The following is an 18,822-nucleotide window of genomic DNA, read 5'->3' on the forward strand; positions in this document are numbered from 1 at the left end:
TAGCAATTACCTCCATTTTGACAGCACCACGGGATTTCCCTACCATGAACACACTTACCTGCCAACACGATTTTTAATGTTCCAAGTCGCGCAGTTCCTTCGGCAGCAACAAAATCGCACTCAGCGCTTCCGCCCCTCTGGCTGTTAACCAAATCAAAATTCCATGTTAGTCTTTATTTTCAATATTTCTTGTTAATTTTACCACAAATCAAAATTGTAAACAAACCTTTTTAAATTAATGTTACCAGGACATGCCTTTACAATCCATGGTACACAAAAATACTAGCCCTGTTAACTACTCTGTTAAAATCTACGTTACATTGTGTTACCCAAAAACCCAAAACTCAACATTGTATTGTACATCTCAGAATACGAATAATTGTACATAAATATTGCTTTTAAAGTAATCAGAAGCAAAATAAATTGTGAAGTCGAGTGACTGACTTCATTCTGCTTCCGTTTGCTCACCAGTCAAGACAAGTGAAGCAAAGCAAAGACAAAAAATACTAACAAAATGGACGGCCAGAATGGAAACTTAAGCGTAGGATGCGCATCAATATTATCTATCTCATCGAACGACGGAAGCTGCTCGTCGTCGCCGCCATCTACGTTTAGACGTTTCATCGCTGGATATCACGCCGATGTTGAATAAAATCTGCCACTTGAAAATCTGCTTCACTACCACTCCCCACCTCATTCTCTTTTACTCTAGAAAAAGGCACTTGTCCTTTACCTCTTATATCTCAATCGAATCTCATTGGATATGAATTACCGTGTTCATCCTAATTGGCGTGATGGCGAATTGGCGTGCTCATCCTAAAGGAAATAATTACTCTTATTAGAACTATATCCATACAGGTGGGTTGATACTTGAAATACACTTATGGCCTTGTAACCAATGGACGCCAACACTAAATACCATGCTGATGACATATGAGACCCAATCAAGGGACGTCTCAATATAAATTTCCACGCTGACGACAAAAGAAACAACAGTTACCTGTACATTTGTGATAACTCAGATTCCTCTCTTCTCTCTGTATCCTTCTTGATTTTCTACTTAAAACTATAACTGCTGCCAAGAAAACAAAAAATGTAATAATCCAAAAATTGTATCTATAAATTTTTTCAAAAATCAAAGAAAAATAAAATTTTAGCGTCAACAGTCGGTGAAATTAAAAAAAAAATTTATTTAATAATTGCATCTTGAATATAGAAATACAAACATTTTAAAGGTGCTTAAACATTTTGGGATTTAAACTATCCGTTAATTTCGCACACATTGTTGATGTTTTTGTATCGGCATCTGAAAACAAGCCACATTCCATATACTCTTGTGGTACCAATGACATGTTCGACTTAGAGATTTCATTTTTTACGTCTAATATTCCTGATTTTAATTCATTTTTTAAATCCGAAAGAAATGGCAACTCTCCAATTTCACTAATTTTTCCTGCATAACTATTTATAATACATTGTCTTGATTTAAGTTCGACCATATCTAATGAACGCTCTGCTGCTAAAGTCTTTAGTCTTTTTGCCATTTGTCGGTTTATACGCTAAGAAATAAAACGATAAAAATAAATAAAGATAATAATATCAGAATCAGAAAAACTTATTCCTACATATACAACAAATTAAAGTTTTGTTCAGGACATAAAATATCCGAAATGTAAAATCTCTAAAAGCCATTTTTCGGTATATACGCTAAGGATTAATACAAAAAAATCAATCTGAATCAAAAAAACTTATTCTTATAATAAGGTTGTCAAATATCTCCCTTCCTCCTTTTTGTCTTTTGAACTTCGCGGCTATGTACAAAGCACTACAGAGCTCGTATATGGCAATACTGTACATAAATGGAAAGATCTTGACATAACCTACAAAACGACGATATGCATGATTAGTTTGGATATTGCGTTCAACAGTTATAGACGTGTAAACATGGAGTTCACTAACGCCGAAACTCGCGCTATTTTAAAGTTTTCCTTCGTTAAAGGCAAATCCGCTAGAGAAACGTTCCGGGAGATTAATGGTGTTTTGGGGGATGGTACTCTATCACTTCGAACCGCGGAGGAATGGTTTCGACGATTCAGAGCCGGTGAAAACAACACCATGGATAAGCCAGCCGGCGGAAGACCTGTGACGACAAATACCGATCAAATCATGGAATACATCGAGTTAGACCGGCATGTGGCATCTCGTGACATCGCCCAGGAGATGGGAGTTAGTCACCAAACCATTTTAAACCATCTGCAGAAGGCTGGATATAAAAAAAAGCTTTATGTTTGGGTGCCGCATGATTTGACGCAAAAAAACCTTCTGGACCGAATCAACGCCTGCGATATGCTGCTGAAACGGAACGAACTCGACCCATTCTTGAAGCGGATGGTGACTGGCGACAAAAAATGGATCACAAACGACAATATCAAGCGAAAACGGTCGTGGTCGAAGGCCGGTGAATCGTCCCAAACAGTGGCCAAGCCGAGATTGACGGCCAGGAAGGTTTTGCTGTGTTTGGTGGGATTGGAAGGGAATCATCCACTATGTGCTGCTCCCATATGGCCAGACGCTTAATTCTACCATCTACTGCGAACAACTGGACCGCTTGAAGCAGGCGATCGACCAGAAGCGTCCAGAATTGGCCAACAGGAAGGGTGTAGTGTTCCACCAGGACAACGCCAGACCACACACTTCGCTAATGACTCGTCAGAAGCTACGGGAGCTCGGATGGGAGGTTTTATCGCATCCACCATATAGCCCGGACATAGCGCCAAGTGATTACCATCTGTTCCTGTCCATGGCGAATGCCCTTGGTGGTGTAAAGTTTAAATCAAAAGAGGCTTGTGAAAAGTGGCTGTCCGAGTTCTTCGCAAATAAGGAGGGGGGCTTCTACGAGGGAGGTATTATGAAGTTGCCGTCTAGATGGAAACAGATTATCGAACAAAACGGCGCATATTTGAACTAAATCCGATCACTGTAACACTTTTTATAAAGCATTGAATAAAGAGCAAACAAACGGAAGGGAGATATTTGACAACCTATTATATGTCACATTATGACACTTTGACCACTGCGCTTTCAAGACGCAGCTGCGCAATGAGTTTGGTATATTGTAAAATCATTCTTAGAATTTGACTACAACACAGAATATGACTGGTGCCAAAGTACCGAAACGGGTGAGGCGACGGCGTTGTTCGCTTCACTCGAGAAGTTTGTGTGTCAACACGGCAGATCATACACAAGAAAATAACAACACTGCGACATCAGTAGTGGGATCTGCTTTGCCTACAAATATCACCGATGCATACCTTGCAGCTTTAAAAGTGCAAGACAACAACCTTTTGGAGATCATCAAAAATATGCGGACACCAAAGGACCAAAATCAAGGAAAAAGCCACAACGGAAGTTCAACGCAAGGATCAAAAGACCGGTCAACAGTCAAATGTTTCAAATGCGACGAGCTTGGGCACTTCGCATCGACTTGTCCAACGATCATGAGGAAACGACCAAGTAACCGAGAAACGTGTTGACATATGTACTGTAGCTCCACCATCAGGAACAATAAGAAGTTCAACCGGTGGGTCTGTTCTGTCTGGCGGGTCTGTTTTGCTTCGACTCTGGCGCTGAATGTTCCATGGTTAAGGTTTTGTGGTAAAAGAATTAATAACATTATTAAATTGAACGGCATAAGTAATAATTCAATATGCAGCACTTAACAACTATTATGTAATATAAATATTGATCAATGTTATTTTAAGATTTTGTTACATGTATTTGAAATATGACCTACTCATTGGTCGTGAAATTTTAGGCCAGGGCTTTGGCGTAACCATGGACGCTGACAAATTTCAAATTTACACAACCAAAAGTAGAATCGTTTGTAATTACCAATTATGAAGATGTCATAGAATCAAATCGTGAACTTGATGATCTTGGTAAGGCAGCATTGAAAAAAAAATTCTAAAATGTTATTCAGATTGGTTTATTGATGGAATACCAAAGTCTAGGGTCACCACAGGGCAGTTGGAAATTAGATTAATAGATCAGCAAAAGACAGTACAACAGCGGCCATATAGGCTTCGTTAAGAAGAAAATATCAAAGTGCGGGGTAAAGTTGACGAATTATTAAAAGCTAAGATTATTCAGCCAAGCTTTTCACCTTTCACTAGTCCCATGATGCTAGTTAAAAAAAAGAATGGCACCGATCGACTGTGTGTGGACTATCGCATGCTAAACATCTTAAACTTGTGGCTGACAAGTATACATTGCCCCTCATCTCAGACCAAATTGCTAGGCTTCGGTTCATGAGGACTCAATCGAACGAACTGCATTTGAAACGCTAGAGGGTCAATACGAGTTCTTGGCAATGCCGTATGGTTTGAAAAACGCACCATCTGTGTTCCAGCGGGCTAAAATAGAGGCCCTACGAGATTTAGCTTACAGTTATGCAATTGTGTATATGGATGATATTCTCATAATAGCAGAAAGCAAAGAAGATGCGCTAGTTAGATTGCAGACAGTACTAGAGACATTAAGTAAGACTGGATTTTCATTTAATGTCACTAAGTGTTCCTTTCTAACCACTAAAATAGAGCATCTCGGATTTTAAATAAGCAACGGAGAAGTCAGGCCAAATTCACGAAAAATTCAAGTTTTAAACACATTACCACCACTCCAAAATGTCTCATAGCTAAGACAATTCATTGGTTTAGCCACATATTTTGGGAAATTTGTGTTAAATTTCTCCCAAACACTTAAACCTCTGTATCTTCTCACATCTAAGAAAAACACTGACTTTGTTTGGTTACCAGTGCATGAACAGGTACGAATAAAAATACTAACTATATTGACTCAGACGCCAGTTTTAATCATATTCGATCCGCAATACCCAATAGAGCTGCATACTGACGCAAGTTGTATTGGGTATGTTACATAAAATTGACAATAAACCTCATGTTGTAGAGTACAGTACAGTGTACATCTCCCGCCGAATCTAAATACCATTCATACGAACTGGAGATGTTAGCAGTGGTAAATGCTATTAAACACTTCCGACATTATTTGCAGGGAAGTAAACTTATAGCTTATACTGACTGTAATTCTTAAAAGGCCAGCCGCACAAAACTAGATTTAACACCGAGGGTGCATAGATGGTGGGCGTTTTTACAGGAATTTGATTTCGAAATAGAGTCTATACTCTATACTCTTTTCTATAAAAGGCGAGCGAATGGCGCATTTGGATTTTCTCTATCGGAATCCAGTGCTTGAACAACACAAAAGTTTGAATAAGATTCCAGAGTTACGAATCAATTTGACCGCGGTATGTGATAACTGGTTGGTTTCAGAACAACAGCGAGATACTGAGAAACAAGAAATAATTTTAAAGTTAAAGAATAATGAGTTACCAGGAAATCTGGATAAAACATATGAATTGTGAAAGGGAATACTACATAGAAAAATACAGCGAAATACAGGCAAATTGAGTGGTAAAAATGTTTGTTTATTTTTAAATATATATTAAATATAGATTCTGAAAGCTGCATTAAGGCAGTAAAATCAGCCGTGTCCTTGTTTGGTTTACCCACTCGAGTTATAGCAGATCAAGGACGTAGCTTCGCAAGTAAAAGTTTCCGCGAATTTTGCTCCTCTCAAAAAATTAATACGCTAACGGCTGTCGAATCTAGTCAGAGATCATGGCAGGATACGTTTGGCTGAAGTGCAGCTAGCAATGAAATGCACGATTAATCGTGTGACTAAGTTTAGCCCTTTGGAATTATTGATTGGTAAAGAAGCTCGAAAAATTTGAACAATTGAAAATAACATGGAAACTCAAGCAAAATTCGACACAGATAGGTTTGATAAAAATAAAGCTAAAATAGTAAATTTCAAAGTTGTTTGGTTTAAAAAGCTTATAAAAAAAAAAATTGTATTAAAGGAATTACACTAATGGTATGATTTATTAAATTTAAACTATGTTATGAAAATTTAAGTAATTTAATCAAGTTATGGTTGTATTTTGACCACTGCGCTAGTTCCCCCGAAACCCCCACGGGTAAAAGCCTAAACTAAAGGAACTCAACCCGGAACAGAACCAGCAGCGTCAGCACCCATATATTACAACTAAAAGTGTGCACCACCAGGCGAAACATATTAAACGGCTTCAATCGCTGATTGCCGCTCGAATGCATCGCGCATTTAAATATGTAAACGTCACATACGGTGCAGGAAATTAAGGGAAATAAACCGCAAATATTACAACTAAAATTGTGCATCACCAAACGACACATATTAAACGGCTTCAATCGCTGATTGCCGCTTAGATGCATCGCGCATTTAAATATGTACGTTAGGTTATATACAGTGCAACAAAAAGTAAGGGAAATAAACCCCAAATATTACAATTGAAACGAATATATACCAGGCAAAACATATTTAAGCGGGCATCAATCGCTGATGACCGCTGGTGCATCGTGCACAAAATATCTAAATTGTCATACTGCGGATAGGCAAATGCAAATGCCCCGCCACCGAATTAATGTGTATGTGTGTTTATAATCACGGCCGATCATTCCGTTTTGTGCCAGCCAAGGAGGGGGGAAGTGGTGCCGCTCAAGCCAGCCGCGGTTCTTGACTCCCGAGAAATCTGAAACCCGAGTGCGGAAACCGAAGGCGACTGATGGGGGCACCCCCCCATTCCCCTCCTGGGCCTTAACAACCACAATTGACGGCCGACCCCTTGAATTATGCGGCAGTTGAATTCTTTTGCGCATCGGACCACACAAAAATTAAACAAACAATCAAATCTTAAAGTCAAAAGGAGATGAAAACTAAACAAAAAGCACTTGAAAACATTGTATTTGAAGCACTTGGCTCGGCGGCTTTATTAGATTACTTTTTATCGATTGAGTAAACAATTATTAATGACATCCACTTGCAGATCCCAACGGATCAACCCATACACTACACAATAAAAAATTTTTTACGAATGATAAGTACAAACTAACAAAGAAAAACTTAAACAAAACATCGTAATATATAAAACCTTACATTAGCACACAAATACATATATATATATATTTTTTCTCATACTATTACACATACACATTTTTTATACTCTAATAATATAATATATCAATATACAGATAACCAAATATCGTCAAATATAGATAGGAAAAATGAAAAAGGGAAAATAAAAAAAAAGAAATAGGCCGAATATCTTAACGTTATACTTACGCGAATTTTCACTTGCGAATAAAAGGGGTTCCGTAACCTAAATGTCAAAGAGGACAATAGGACAAAACGAGGTCCAGGCTAGGTCTCTGGTGTAGCGGTAGCCTACCAGAGATTAGGGAGGAAGAATTAATAGCCATGGATTCGGGACACGCCACCGGGGGTTCTAGAACCACCAGCCCGATCCCCGGCGGTTCGAATAGTATAGGGAATATGAGCACCGTCCTGAATACTTCAATTAATACTACCCTGACCACTATATTGAATCCGAAAGATATTTTAGCATTTGTTAAACAACTACCGACTTTCGATGGGACCCCGGGGACCCTACAGAAGTTCATTGTAAGCGTGGAGGAGGTCATTATGTTAATTAGAGGAACTGACCAAACACCTTACAGGCAGCTATTGCTGCGTACGTTGAGGAACAAGATAATAGGGAAAGCGGACGAAACTTTAAATATGCTGGATACTAAGCTGGAATGGGATAGTATTCGCGACAACCTAAAACGCATGTACGCATGCAAAAAGACGGAACCCATACTAATATCTGCAATACAGAACCAACCAAACAGTCTCTCCTTCGGGAAGCTTTTTTACGAAATTACCAGGCTCAGGAGCGAACTACTTACACTGCCAACTAATTCAGAACAGGGGGTCAGTGCGGAATCAAAAAGAGCCCTCTATGATGGCATTTGCCTAAATGCCTTTTTAGTCGGGCTCCGCGACCCGCTCAGGACAGTCATTCGGGCTAAAGGGCCGTCGACCATTGAGCAAGCCCACGAATGGTGCCAGGTGGAACAAAGTTTCATGTACCAAAGACAAAATAGGGATAACAACTATAGTAACAGCTTCGACCGTAACAGGTCTTATCAAAATAGATTAGGCGGACGCTTTGAGCGTAACCGCAATTACCCCTCGAACAATTATAGGCAGGACTATAGGAGTAATAACCCTTTCCGACAAGAGGAGTCCCGGAACTACAGTAATAGGGGGCGTAACAACTCCAGGGATGGATCACGCGACCCGCAATCAAATAACTCGGGTCGGCGTAACAGATCCCACCAAAGGGCCCCCGCCAAATTCAATAACATTGATGACAGCGTAAATTTTCAACAAGGAGCCTCGACCGACAAGTCGGTTACTTAAGTAACAAAACTCCTGGCTCTGCCCTTCCCTATGTAACACTAACTCTTTTTGACCCCCCCAAGAATTGACGCGGACACTTGACCAGGACGTAAAAATAACCACTGTCTTGGACAGTTATACACTAAGAAAAGCAACGACACTACCTATACCGAGGGAGTTCGAGGAGCAAAGAGTCATGAACCTCCTGCTCTTCAAATTCCACCCCTTTTTCAACGGGCTCCTCGGTATAGACTTCCTAACTCAAAATAAGGTAAAGATTGATATTGAGAATTTAACCCTCAAGACACAATCTGCCTCAATTCCAATAATAACACGAACTAACAGGGGTACACAGGAATTGCACATTCCACCCCACAGCAGATCTCGCGTCAGACTGCCTGTAGACATTAACAAGGGACATTTTTCCGTCAAAGCAGTGGGTATTAGTAACAACCTTACCATCACGGGGGGCCTCTACACAGCTATCGACGGACACAGTTACTTTGAGGTAACTAACAACTCTCACGACGAACGGACACTCTGCTTAGACCAACCAATAGAAGTTACACCGTATAATGAAGACGAATACAACTAAATCTACAGCATGACACTGGGGCCCAACCCCAATGAAAAATACAAACAACCAATCGACCACATCCGGACGGAACACCTAAACTCGGAAGAGAAAAAGGGACTCCCCATCGTCTGCAACAAGTTGGGGGATATCAAATTAGTCTTCACAAAACTCCGTACGGCCAATCTAAAAATTCAAATCACCAAGTCGAACTTCCTACGAAAAGACTTCCTGCGTCACGTGGTCACCCAGGAGGGTATCAAACCAAACCCTAATAAAATAATAGCTATAAAAGGATTTCCCTGTCCCAAGACCCGTCGGCAAATTAAGTGTTTCCTGGGACTTATAGGCTATTACAGGAAATTTGTAAAAAACTTCGCGCGAATTACTAAACCACTAACCAGACAACTAAAAGGAGGGAAGTCGGTAATAATCGACAACGAATTCCGCGAAGCCTTCGAATTTTGCAAAACTCTCCTTATAAACGACCCCATTTTGAAGCACCCAGACTTCACCATGCCCTTCACCTTAACAACAGACGCGAGTAACGTCGCATTGGGAGCAGTGCTGTCACAAGGACCAAAATCCTGCGACAGACCAATCTGCTTCGCGAGCAGGACCCTTAACGAAGCCGAAACCCGTTACTCAACGGTAGAAAAAGAAATGCTGGGAATCTTCTGGGCAGTAAAGTACTTCCGACCGTACCTCTACGGCCGGAAATTCAAACTAGTTACTGACCACAAACCCTTATTAGGCCTCAAAAATTTTAATGGCCAGAACGCAAAACTCATTCGCTGGAGGGATGCCTTAAGCGAATACGATTACGAATTGGAACACGAAAAGGGTTCCCAAAACGTCGTCGCAGATGCACTGAGCAGGGTAGAACCGAATACCCATGTGAATGTCTCGGTACCAAACGACCCGGGAGCAATCCCGATATCCCCGAGTCCACTTAACGTCTTAAGATTACAGGCCACCTTTACAATCTCACCAGACCCATCACGCACAACCTGTGCCCCATGCAGAAACAAAATTAGGAGACAGATATCCGAACCTCTCTTTAACTTAGAGATTGTTACGGATATCTTAAAAACTTTGCTAAAACCCAATAAAACCGTAGCCGTGTTCGCAACCGACGAAATTTTCGGAGTAATACAAGAATCTTATTCCAAATATTTCGCGGGAACCAACCTCAGGTGCTTAACGTTCCTTAAGGAACCCTCAATTAACGAAATAGAATCGATTATCAAGACAGGCCACACAAATAATAACCATCGGGGGGTGGACGAGATGTACACCCACCTAAAAAGGGAAATTTACGCGCCCCATCTGAAAAGCCTCATCACACAAGCAATTCGGAATTGCGAGATCTGCCTCACCCTCAAATATGATAGGCACCCGCAGAAACCGCCTTACCAATTGCCCGAAATCCCAAGCAGACCACTAGACATCCTACATACAGACATCTATACTATCAAAAAGACCTACAACCTGACAATCATAGACAAATTTTCCAGATTCGCAAAGGCGTTTCCATTACCTAATAGGAACTCCATAAGTGTCACCAAGGCATTCAAAAATTTCTTCTGCCAATTCGGCGTACCTAAGAAGGTAATCTTTGACCAAGGAGCCGAATTTTCGGGTACCGTTTTTACCGACTTCCTGGGACAATATGACATTGAAGTGCATGTGACTTCCTTCCAGCAGTCTAGTAGTAACTCGATAGTTGAAAGGCTCCATTCGACCTTAACAGAAATCTATCGAATCATCCTCACGAAGAGGAGGGAAATGAACCTAGATCTAGATCACGAGGCAAGAATAACATACAATAACGCTATACACTCGAGCACGAACCTAACACCGTTCGAACTCTTTAGTGGCCGCACCCATGTGTTCGAAAAAACAGTCAAGTTCAACAACGAACATGACTTCTTAAGCAGGCTTCATGAGTATCAGAGTAAGCTCTATCCAGTCGTCAAAACACACCTAGAAGAAACAGCCGGTAAACGGATAAACAAACTAAATGAAGCTAGGGAAGACCCCCTTAATCTGCCTGTCGGAAGCTCGGCTTTCCGTAAGGAAAACAGAAGGAACAAAATTACTCCCAGGTTTAGCAAACATAAAATTTCTCGAGATAATGGGGTCACCGTGCGAACAATTAAAAAGCAGAAAATACATAAACAGAAAATTAGGAAAATCTCGTTACCTACAAACCCATAAAATTAAAAACTGACCACCTCGGAATTCTCCTCTTTACAGGCTGACGTTAGTCAACAGCCAGCGACTAGAAATAAATAGACTAGGTGAGGAGCAAACCCTCATTAAGCTCAACATGGGAACGGCCCGGACAATAACATCATTTATGACAATCAAACACCTGATCCACCTGGAAGAATACGAAGTTACTACCGACAAATTACACGAATTAATTACGAACCTGCCAAACCTGCCGAACATCGTCGAAATAAGAACACTATTACTTAGGAAACTTAATCAGATAGAACAGAAATTAACTTCACTACTACCTAGCGAAAGTAATAGCAGACCTAGGAGAGGACTCATTAACGGACTAGGGACAATAATCAAAACGATCAGCGGCAACATGGATGCCACTGACGAGGAAAAATTAATTCCGAATTAAAACAATTGGGGAGGAACGCGGAAAATACCGCGCAATTTCAGAACGAAACATTAATAAGGTTCATGGAAATCATGGACCACATAAACAAAGAGCAGGAGGTCATAAATAATTTCATCAATTTTAATCAGAATAGGATATCTAAGGAAATAGATACAGGACTCCAAAATGCAGAATTGAATATATTTTTGACTAGAATCAATATTAACTTAGATATTCTCTACACACATTTGGCAGGTATAGCAGAAAGACTTTTATTCGCAAAACTCAATATTGTTCCCAAATACATCTTAGGTAATGCTGAGATACAAAAAATCAAAATGTCATTAACAGATAAAAACGTTAAGATAAAGGCAGACTACGAAGTTTACAACCTACTATCACTCGAAACTAGCACAGAAAAGAAAACAATTGTTTTTGAAATTAAAATACCAATTTTGTCTCCAAATAATTACACACTGTACCAAATTGTAACCATACCGTTCAACGGGACGGAAATTGTAAACCTACCAAAATTTATTTTAGAGGATAGAATAGAACTTAAAACACTAAACACAAATTGTATTAGGGTTAATGATTTATCATCAACCCGGAATGCATCCATAACCTGCTAGCCAACAAGACGGCGACATGTACCGTAGTGGAAACCATAACCCAGACACGGATCTACAGCCCCATAGAAGGACTCCTGGTTATCCTCAACGCAAGAGACGTTAATATGACCTCCGATTGTATACCGAGCAAAAGTTTGAGCGGGTCGTTTATTATAAATCACGACAGTTGCTCCATCACCATCAACGGTACGAAATATGCCGACGCCACCGTCACAATGACCGATAGATGGCAGATGGATATAACAAAAACCAACGACGTTAAAACCATGCCAGCCATAGAACCCATCAACCTTCAACAACTGCACCTCAGTACGCTCAAAACCAAGTGGACTATCAACACCATGCAGAGCAAAGCGGCGGACCACTTAACAACGATATATATATTGATCGTAAGCTCTATCGTACTAGCAATCGCCGCATGGATCTGGAGGAAAGACAAGATTATCTACGCAACTACTTCCCTGCCAGCCACCGGAACTCCAGCCATACCTTCGTTGTGGCCTTCGTTCCATCTTGAGGGGGGAGGAGTTATCGGTGACGGCATAAGCTTGCCCTCACCTCCCCCGAAACCCCTACGGGTAAAAGCCTAAACTAAAGGCACTCAACCCGGAACAGAACCAGCAGCGTCAGCACCGGGGCAGCAGCAGATCGCCAACAGAGGATTCATCCGAACCCGCGGACTGGAGTCGGGGCATCCGCCCAAGAATGCAGCGTAAACACAACAGCACTCGAATTGTAGCCAACATATAAAACTGAAATGAAATACAAAATCACACTCTTGATCGAGAAGCAGAACCAGAAGGTTGTTATTATTCTTTACATCAAAGCTTAAACTTCAGGAATATATCACAACTTAAACCGGACCACGACTTAACTCGCTTGCAAGACGCAGCTGCGCAATGAGTTTGGTATATTGTAAAATCATTCTTAGCATTCGACTACGACGCAGATTGACTGGCGCCAAAGTACCGAAACGAGTGAGGCGACGGCGTTGTTGCGCTGTCGCCAAGTGTAGTCCAGCTAGCGTGTGTCGATGCGTGGAAAATGCGAGCAGTTGCATACAGACGATTGCACACGCCGGTTGGAATTCGCTTCACTCGAAAAGTTTGTGTGTCAACATGGCAGATCATACACAAGAAATTAACAACACTGCAACATATACAATATGTATTTATAAATTATAATGAATATAATAATATTAAGGAGTTAAAATATCAGAAATGTATAATATCTAAAAGCTAAAAATTAAACAACATTCATTCAACATTCAGTCATTCAACAATTTAAAACCTACCCAGGACTCGAGACTTGGTCGCGGAAAACAAAACACACATAAACTTTAAAAGTCGAAAAATTTTAATATTATTATATCAAAGGTGTGGGTAAGAAAATGTTTGCAGATTGTGAGCGGTTTGAGCGGCACACCTAAAAAGCAGGGGCATGGCGACCGAGATGAGGTGGTGAAGCATCCCCATCAACATTCACCCGATGAAATCCACGGAACGCCTGACCTAAGACTACGTAGGTTACGTAGGAGGCTACGTAGACGAGCTGTACACGCTCCGTCTGAGCTATATCGAGAAGATGGGACCAATTCTGGGACCCCTAATGGACAGACACTCGCTGCTGTGGTGTCAGATCCAGCGAACCTAGCGGACCCGCTAGGGATAGTCCCAATGCCAGACCAAGGAGCATGAGCCTCGCCAAAGGTGCTCTAAATGCCTGTAGGAAGGCCACATTGCAGCCCATTGTAGAAACTCCATTGAAAGAAGGCTCGCTCTAGTAAACAAAGGGAACAAGCACACGTTCACTAGCAGCTCGCAAAGGCACACGAATTTGAGACTTAGCGAGGAATACACTGGCTGTGACCAAGCGTGCAAGCAAACAGGACCCATTGCCGACGCCAGTCTAATGGTGGAACCAGGTGATATATAAATACAAGGATAGAATAAAAAACAGTGTCAAAAGTTGTTACTTTCTCTAAATAAAAGATTGAGAAACATTAGCGTTAGAATAAATATTGATATTAATATTTCAAATGATTTCTTACTGAATGCTAAATTTATAGAAAGTCAGCTTGCAGAATTAGACGAATCAAAGCTTATAGTGATACTGAGTCAGCAGTGATAGAGTCTCTAGAGTCTATAATCGACAATGGCCCTAAAAGGAGCTTATATAAATAAGTGACTGCCCTCAGACTTGGCCACAAAGTACAGCACAACTCTTTCTGTTAAGGCAATGACGAAGAACTGTATTAACGATGGGGTTAAACTTATCATTCCGGCTGGCACATTCAACACTGTTGATTATGCTATGTCCAAATTTGAAAATAGTTGCACAGATGCAAATTGCCAATCAAATACTTCCCTGTACAATGGAATTTCCCTAATGACATTTTCCTAATAAAGAAAATTCTGATTTATTTAAAATATTACAAAAAGCAAATATTGTCAACAGACAAGGCAATGCCTTATGCTTTATAACGGCAAAGTCAATGATATGTTAAAATTGAGCTACAATCAGATAAATATATTATATAATACCTCATAATTTCCATCTAGTAACATCCAATTTTACAATACCGCCATGGAATAATTGCTCTGGATTTTATTAAAAATTTTAACTTTATAATTCGACAAAACAATTTAAAATATCCAATTAAAATTACACCTGGTATATACGTTACAAACATAGTAGCAACATACAGCGGACAGCGCTAGACGTTTTCTTGGATATTTATCAAAAATTAAAGTGAACAAGCACAATGAGTACTTCATCTGGGACAAATCAGTCTTCTCCTCTACCCCTCAGGACATTTGTCAATCCCTAAAAATTCCAGATGGAATTCGATACCTTACTCCTTATGAAGGAAATTCAGGTCAGTAGTGAACCCGGAACAACAGTGGATTGTAATTAACAGCAAAAATCAAACAAGTGCCGAACCAAGTTGTGCGGAAGATAATTGTGACTTGACATTTATTAAAGAAAGACCTTTAAACACATTCAACAGACAGGTGATATTTTTGAAGGGATCACCAGACATTATAATAACCAAGTATTTAAAAAAACACATTACTCAGTTTTATTACGACAATATGACCAGGGAAAAACCCGAACAATATTTGATTAACCATACTTGCGGTAAAAAGAGTGCGTTGTATATTGACAGTGACGCAGATTTTGGAATCATTCAAGTCGCACATAAACAGACTATAAACACTAAATATACCAGAATCTTGCGTAGCATGATTTTACTACAACAGAAGCATTTTTTTTGCGTTTCATTGAACTATATCTGGATGTATCGCGATCTACTTTTGCTAACACTTCCGTTCTCGCCTTTTAAGATGTTAGAAATAGGCCTTGTTAACGCTGAAATGTCCTTAATGAAACACCTATAATAGCTCGCGAGGCCTAGGAACGATCTAACATCATGTACTATTTTTGGTTCGGGAAATTCCTTAATGGCCCTGACCTTTTCTGGGTCGGTGATAGTGCCATCGCCTGTGACAATTTGAAAATTTACGTTTTTTTTTAAAAAACTGGATTTTTCCACTGAGACCCTCATGTTCGCATCGCTTAAGGTTTTCAATACCCAATCCACGTGCTTGATATGCGCATATTCATCTTCTGAGAAGATGTCGTAGACACGAAGCACGTTTTGCCAATTTGTTCTCTGAATTTGTCATCAATGGTCCTTTGGAAGATGCTGGCAGCGTTTCTCAATCGAGGGGAGCCTCGTGAATTCGTATTTTCCTCCATTTACTGAGAAGGCAGGTTTTTCACGATCCCTCGTGATCCCGATAACACAACCTGGTGGTACCCGGCCTTAAGGTCAAGCGTCGTAAAGTACTTTGCGAAGGGTCAACCTCCATAGGTTCTACTGTGCCATTGTTTTTGTATGGCTTAGCATTGCGCGGTATGCACCTGCGTGTTATGCTGCTTGGTAAAATATGGATATTTGGCGTTACTGGGCTACTGGTGGTCATACTGGTCATACTGGTGGTCGCATCTATCAAGCTGCCTACCCTGAATTTTTGCACCCGGTTTACGCTCTTTGTCTTCTTGACTTCTTGCGAAATTAGCTGCAAAAACATACCTCTCGTGGTTAGCTTCCACTTCTTGTACTAAAGCAAGCGCTGACGGCATGTCCCTTGGCTTAGCCGCGAAAATCACGTCAGTCAAGTTGCGTTTAAGCCCCGAAACGAAGATGCGCAAAGCATCGTCTCGAAACTTGTCGCACAATATCTTTGCCGTAGACGGCTCGTGAGACATGTGGGTAAAGTGAGCTTTTTCTCTACCTCATCATAGTATTACAGCAGGGTCATGTTTCCCTGCCTCAGGGTACTCATGTCTTGCTCGATAACATGCATCGGTCGTTTATATATCTTATATCTTATTTCTAATAATGGTCACCGCTTCGTAATGTCGCGAGGTGCCATTGTAATTCTTAAATATGCGGTACGCAGCTATCGCCGCTTGCCGCCATGAAACGTATGAGTCCTGAGACCCTGTAAATTCTGGTAGGTATTTAACCGTGTCTAAGGTTGCGCTATACTGATTTTTAGCCGCCTTCTCTGCTATGGCGTTGGATAGAACCGCCTGAATTACATTTCTGATTTGCTCCGGGTCTATTGACATTGTTTCAGAATTCGCGGTTACATGTTTACGAGAGGAAGCTAGATTTTCGATATCGGATATTAGTGTGCATATACATATATGTCGAGAATGCGGGTTTCATGCGCGGCTTAACTTGCCTGCGCGTGTAATAGCAGTCTGCGTGGGTTGCAGCTTCCAAAGGCAATCGAATAACAACCAAAAACAAAGGCTACAGCGCCGAATACCGCGCTCGAAATGAATGGAAACATAAAACAACAACAACAAGCGCTGCTGCAAAAATTAATTATTCAATTTTCACTTTCACTCAGAATTCACTGGAGAATTTAAAAATTTCTGGCTGTAACGTTAACGTTTAATGTGATTTTTTGTGATACCTATAAATATATTTCATCTTAATAATTTTAATTTCGCAGACTTAAAATATATAATGCAAAAAATCCCACTCACATGTTTTTGACCGCGTACGAAATGATTTCGCTACTGATGACTGTGAGGTGGTGGTGGTCGAACCACTAGTCACTGTACTTTGGACGGTTGGGCGATGAGCGTAGCCCACAGGTAGCGGGCTAGTCGTTCCTCGCTCCAGTTGAAGATCGCTAAGAGTTCGGCTGTTGCCGAAGTAGCTAGTTTTTTATTAATCGAGGTCCCGCTTATAACTAAAACTTAAATTATTACAAAAGAGACTAGCAGCGGCCACGAAAATATGCAGTGTTTTGACAGCTACGAATGAGCATCCCGCCCAATGCTGGGTCAGCACGCCGGTATTAGGTTTCATGCACTGAGCCAACGTTGGCTCGTGTTAACTTTTATATGTGAATTTCACCACATTTCGTAATTGTTCTTCGACGGCCAAAATCACAATTTTAATAAAGATAAATAGAATAGAATCGTCTTAACCCGCTATGTTTCACTCTATTAGTTATTTATTAAATATAAACAAAATTTGCAAGAATTAGCAAGATGATATCAGAAACGAACGATTTATTAAATTGTGTTGTCGTGCGGCCATTCTTTTCCAAAACTGTTTTGCTGGTGATGGGCGACGAAGCATTTTTTAGATCTGTTTTCGTTGGAAGTATCGATAGGGGGCTAGTAATATACGTACCAGTAACTGACCTTACAATAGTCCCATTTGGGTGGTTCCAAAAAAACAAGATGCATCAGGCAAACAGAAATATAGAATCGTATTAGGAGACAGACACCCAATCCCAAACATGGACCAATTTTAGGAAAGCTAGGCATATGTAATTATTTCACAACTATAGACCTGGCAAACGGTTTTCACCAGATCGAGATGGAATCAGTTTCAAATACAGCCTGAAACAGTATGAAACCACATTTTTATGACATGTTCTAAAACCATACGGAATAAAACCAAACCCGGAAAAGATTAAAGCCATTCAAAAATATCTAATTCCCACTAAACCAAAAAAAATAAAAGCTTTCTTGGACTGACAGGACACTACCGTAAATTCATTCCAAGCTTTACAGAAATAGCCAAACCCATGACTAAATGTTTAAAAAAGAACATGCAAATTGATACTACCTACCCAGAATATGACTCAGTATTTAAAAAATTAAAATATCTAATATCAGAAGACCCAATTCTTAAGGTACCCGACTTTACATAGAAATTTATTTTAAAAACAGACGCAAGTGATGTCTCTTTGGGAGCAGTACTCTCACAAGAGGGACACCCACTTAGTTACATTAGCAGAACGCTTAATGAACACTAGGTTAATTACAGCGAAATTGAGAAAGAACTCTTGGCAGTTGTATGGGCGACAAAGACTTTTCGACACTACCTACTTGGACGACACTTTGAAATATCCAGTGACCATCAACCACTAAGCTGGTTGTACCGGATGAAAAATCCAAATTCAAAACTAACCCGATGGAGAGTAAAATTATCCGAATTTGATTTTGACATTAGGTATATAATAGGAAAAGAAAATTGCGTGGCGGACGCACAATCCAGAATAAAACTTGAGAAGACACATAGACACGCGGAAGAAGAT

General features: G+C 40.4%; 1 protein-coding gene across 1 annotated transcript in view; it reads right to left on the reverse strand.

Moving 5' to 3' along the window:
* Window positions 1-1,179: 1,179 nt before the first annotated feature.
* LOC26526182 (cilia- and flagella-associated protein 58) overlaps window positions 1,180-18,822 on the reverse strand; it is a 130,167-nt gene continuing 112,524 nt past the window's right edge. Inside the window, exon 4 of the mRNA XM_026983575.1 lies at window positions 1,180-1,559. Within this exon, the coding sequence (XP_026839376.1) occupies window positions 1,230-1,559 (330 nt within the window). The 3' untranslated portion in view covers window positions 1,180-1,229. The remainder of the gene's footprint in view (window positions 1,560-18,822) is intronic.

The sequence above is a fragment of the Drosophila erecta genome, unplaced genomic scaffold, assembly GCF_003286155.1.
Source record: "Drosophila erecta strain 14021-0224.00,06,07 unplaced genomic scaffold, DereRS2 tig00000382-arrow-arrow-pilon, whole genome shotgun sequence".
NCBI classification, from domain to species: domain Eukaryota; kingdom Metazoa; phylum Arthropoda; class Insecta; order Diptera; family Drosophilidae; genus Drosophila; species Drosophila erecta.